This window comes from Dipodomys ordii, unplaced genomic scaffold, assembly GCF_000151885.1.
Source record: "Dipodomys ordii isolate 6190 unplaced genomic scaffold, Dord_2.0 Scaffold15, whole genome shotgun sequence".
Taxonomy (NCBI): Eukaryota; Metazoa; Chordata; class Mammalia; order Rodentia; family Heteromyidae; genus Dipodomys; species Dipodomys ordii.
The window spans coordinates 8,609,183-8,613,971 of NW_012267231.1; the positions used below are offsets into that span (position 1 = coordinate 8,609,183).

At 50.5% G+C, this 4,789-nt stretch overlaps 1 protein-coding gene across 1 annotated transcript in view; it reads right to left on the reverse strand.

Moving 5' to 3' along the window:
• Chsy1 (chondroitin sulfate synthase 1) overlaps positions 1–1,250 on the reverse strand; it is a 43,970-nt gene extending 42,720 nt beyond the window's left edge. The window contains exons 1-2 of the mRNA XM_013011894.1: positions 1,228–1,250; positions 367–754 (exon numbers count right to left, since the gene is read on the reverse strand). Coding sequence (XP_012867348.1) covers positions 367–754; positions 1,228–1,250 — 411 coding nt within the window. The remainder of the gene's footprint in view (positions 1–366; positions 755–1,227) is intronic.
• Positions 1,251–4,789: the final 3,539 nt, after the last annotated feature.

Consider the following 4,789-nt stretch of genomic DNA (forward strand, 5'->3'; position numbering starts at 1 on the left):
CGCCCGCGCGCGGGGGAGCGAGGCTCGGGCGACGGCGACCGCGGAGCCCTCCGAGCTCGGGCTGCGACCCCTCTCCGCTCGCGTGTCTCGGCTAAGCCCGTGCCGTTCCCGCCCCTGTCTTCTCCGTGACCGGCGCCGCCGCCGCCGCACATCATCCGGCTTAGCTCGCCATTGCCACCGGAGCCCCTCACGTCACGCACAGCGCGTTTTGAAGCGGGCCCGGCGGCGGCGGCGAGTCGTGGCCCCTCTCGGGATCCGTCCGCGCTACGTGATTGGTGCAAAAGTGAATGGGGGGCGGTTCACGTGGCCAAAGTTTGACCAAAAAAAAAAAGCCACCCGCCCGCCTGGCGAGGTCTGCGGTCCCACCGAGGGGGACGCGTCGGCCCGAGAGCGGCCCTCCAGGACCGCCGCCCGCCCCGACTGCCCATCACCAGAGGCCACGCCCCCAGCCACCGAGACCACGCCCGCGCACCCCAAAGCCACGCCCACACCGCAGAAGCCACGCCCGTCGCCACGCCCAGTCGTCCGGAGACCCGCCCCCGGGCCCGCGGCCACGCCCCGGTGCAAGGGCGGGCCACGTCTCAGCACATCCCTGGAGTTTTTTGCAGAAGAAGGGGCTACTTGGTCCCCAGATTCTCCACGAACCGCACGTTCCTCCCGCCCAGACTGTCCTTGGATAAACCCCACTGCCTCGCCCTTCCTTGCAGCTAGACCGTCGTCCACACTGTAGCTTTCTTCCCGCCCGTCCTGGGGGCTAGGAGGGGGGGGGGCGCGGCGCGTGGAGGGTCCGTGCAAGGCCCGGAGCGTGAACTGTGAACCCAGTGTCCTTGATCCCTGCCCCTCCACGCTGAGCCAAATAAACGAGGAAGGTCTGTGGGGAGGCTGCCGGCCGACGCGACGCCCTGGGTTCAAGGCCCGGCGCGGCCAAAGTGGAATAAAGCCATCCTTCGGGTCCAGGCGCAGCGGGGCTGCGAGGCGCTGGGGTCTCTCCGGGTGGCTTGGGGGCAAGCGGGCAGGTAGCACCCCGAAAGCCCAGGCTGTCGTAGTGACCCTTCCGCCTGCTTCTGCTTCCCCAGTGCTGGGATTACGAGTGTGACCACCCTGCTCCACTAGGTTGGGGTCTGTCTTTCATTCGTGTGTGTGTGTGTGTGTGTGTGTGTGTGTGTGCGCGCGCGCGCGCGCGCCTGAGCTTGAAGTCGGGTCCTTGTGCTTAGCTATTTTGCTCACTTTACCAGCTGAGACATTTCCATCGTGGAAATAGAGAGTCTCACCGAGTTTTCTGCCTGGGTTGGCCTCAAGCCTCAATCCTCAGATCTCAGCCTCCAGATAGCTAGAAGTACAGGTGTGAGGCCCCTGCACTTGGCAATGGTGGAGTTTTCTAATGGAACCGTTTAAGAGAAAAGCAATTTTTTTTTTCTGGGCCTCAGAGATTCTCATTTTAAGCAAACGAACCCAGACCTTAGGGACAGAAAGAAGGCACACTTAGGACAATCCTTGGCGCTCTCTTCAGTATTCATAGGACTGAGGGACTGAAATATTACACAGCTTAAAATATCGAACTGTGGGAGATGCGGACTTGTAGGCTGCTGAATGGTGGTGACTCTTGTTTATTCTTTGGATGTTACCACTTTCTTTGACACTTGTGATTTATTCCAGGAATAGTTTATGACCCACCTCCCCACAGACTCCATCCCTAAGAGATGATCAACATCTAAAAATAAAATATTCGTTAGGCAGTGAATACAGGATTCCAACAGTGGTCTTGGGTAAAATACAGAATATGTAACTGAATTACAGGCTCAGAAACCATCAAGATTTCCAGTAAGATCATGAACCACAAATGCCAAAGAGGCACCAGAGTCCCCCAAAATGTAGCAACAGCCCCACCATTCAACACTTTTTACAAGAAGCACAACTCTGACAAGCCACAGATCTTATGGTCTAGTCAACGAGTTCAATATCTTCTACCCTGAAATCCTTTTCTAATCTAAGATTCAACGAAAAGCATGAAAAGCTGTGATGGGAATAATCTCAGGAGAAGGTTGAGTATCTTGTCCTAAGTACTCTAGGCCTAGACCTCTAGGCCTCTGCCACATTACCTGGCTAGAGGGGCCACCCTCTAGGGGCCAGAATGTCCCCTTACAAGACTGTTGTTGTTGTTGTTGTTGTTGTTGGTTGTGGGGCCTGAACTCTGGGCCTGGGCGCTATCCCTCGGCTCTTCAGCTCTTCAGCTCAAGGCAAGCGCTCTACCACTTGAGCCACAGCGCTCTACCACTTGAGCCACAGCGCCACTTCCAGTTTTCGGAGTGGTTTATTGGAGATAAGAGTCTCTCAATTTTCCTGCCCCAGCTGGCTTTGCACCATGATCCTCAGATCTCAGCCTCCTGAGTAGCTAGGATGACAGGCGTGAGCCACTGGCACCAGGCACATGATTGTATTTTGTCAGTATTGGAGATTGAACTACTCAGGGCTTGCTAGACAAGTACTTCATCTCTTCAGGCACTCCCCTAGAGATAACCTGCGATCCTCCTACCTCAGCCTCTTAAGTAGCTGGGATTATGGGTGTGGGCTACCTTACCTGTTACTCACAATTATGTATGTATATATGTATATATATTTAGTGCCAGCATAGTTGGGGCTTGAACTTAAGGCCTTGCATTCTCTCCTGGCTTTTTTTCCCCCCTCAAGACTAGCACTTTAACACTTGAGCCACAGTTCCACCTCCAGCATTTTGGAGGTTAACTACAGATAGGAGTCTCACAGCCTTTCCTGACCCAGCTGGCTTTGAGCCTTGATCCTTAAACCTCAGCTTCTTGAGTAGCTAGGATTATAGGTATGAACCTGAAGAAAGCATTGAATATCTTATCACCAAAAGTGAGATGGGGTTAATCAAAATCAGGGGCATTTTACATCAGCAAGTTGAGCCATGAATTAGCCTATGAAGACTCTGGATTTCCCCCACTCCCCACAACCTGGGCGGGCCTGGGCTAGATCCGGCTAGATCCGGCCCAGGAGCCCAGGATGGGGTCTGAGTTCCACTTAGCCAAGCCCAGGGCTTCAAGGTCTGACAGGTTTCTTGTTTTCTGAATTCATCTTTCTACTGGATCAAGTTCAAGTTTCCCCCTTAGTAGTCGTTCAAGCCTGTTACTTAGAAATTTGTTCAAAAAAAAATGCTAGAACATCTATTTCCTTTCTGATTTCATGAGTGTAATTATCTATGACAGGTAATTAAAATTCATCTCTACCTACCTGGCAGAACATTTTCTCACAAATTACAACTTTGTTCCCACATGCATGACAGCTTTTTTTCCCCCTGCTGCTAACACATAGAATGTCTGTTAAGAGTATAACATTTCGTATAATTTGTTGCAGTTTCTTAGAAACTTTTGGTAAATAGCTCAATTGTCTGCTGGCATCCAGCCTCCAAACAACCCTCTTGAGTTCTCTGAGAGGATTTTCTTTAAAGACATTGAGTCTGAACTCATGCCTCCAACAGGAATCCTTGGCAAAAAAAAAAATATAATTCCTTTTTTTAAAGTTTTAGAAATATTTTTTCTAAAAAAAAAACACTGAATACTGAGTTCTAATAACCCAATTTTTCAGAAGCGCTGTTCACTCCTTGCAAAGAATTAGAACAACCACTTTGCTAATATTTACCATCGACCCTCCATTTGCTCGATTAAACTGGACATCCTTTTCTTTTTTCCTTTGTGCAGATACTGGAAACCTCATAACCCCACCTTTTTTTTTTTTCCTTCAAGGCTGGCACTCTAGTTCTTGAGCCACAGCTCCATTTCTGGCTTTTTGCTTGTTAGTTGGTGGTGTCTCCTGGACTGTTCTGCCTGGGCTGGCTTTGAATCACAGTCCTCCAATCTCAGGCTCTCGAGTGGCTAAGATTATAACATGAACCACCAGCAACCATTATTCTTGAGGGGGCTTTTAAGCTGACAGGCAATGCCTTCATCCACTTATTCATTTCTCTCAACATTTCCTTCTATTTGCTGACACGAGAAAAGGGGAAAGTAAAATGTCTCATGTTCTGCTTGCAGATACTAGCAGATTCAACATGATCATCTAGAATATTCTCCAGGGCCTCATGCTGGGCTTGGCTTGAGTGCTCCTCACAAAGGTCTTTGAGCAAAGTAGAGACACAAAGAATTCCTCATTGCTGCCTGCTGTCCGGATGTCCTATCACCTTACTAAAGAGAACAAACTTGGGCTGCCGCTGGCACAGGCATTTCTGAGAATTTACCTCCATGTGCTTTGGGAGATTAACCTCCCTTAGCGCCAGCGACAAGTTTGCTTCGAAGACTCGACCCTTGTATAGCAAAGAATTTTGCCTTTCCCGTCCCTTGCCAAGAAACGCCAGTAATCTTTACAGCTGGGACGGAATTTCCACAGCTGGACAGATTGCACAAAGACTCCATGCACCAGAGGGGCGCCCCTCCTCAGAATCTGAACCCCAAAAGCACGGCCACCTGAGGGCTGACCACAGTTGGCAGGCTGTGGAGAAACTCCAGCTGGGCACCTCAAACTCGCTTTGTTTGGCTCTAGGACTAAGGATGCATAATATTGCTTGGGGGGAAAAAAGAAAACTCAAACTGCAGAAGATTCCAGCTGCTTCAGATCCACAAACCCCCAAAAGTACAACTCAAGATTGAGAACATATGGTCACTCTCTCCACCCAAAAAGGGGCTACTCAATGATCTCACTCACAAATCTCTCTCTCATCGCCGTGTACACCCACAATCCAAAAGGATGGTCGTGGTATTCTTATTCTAGGTGATAG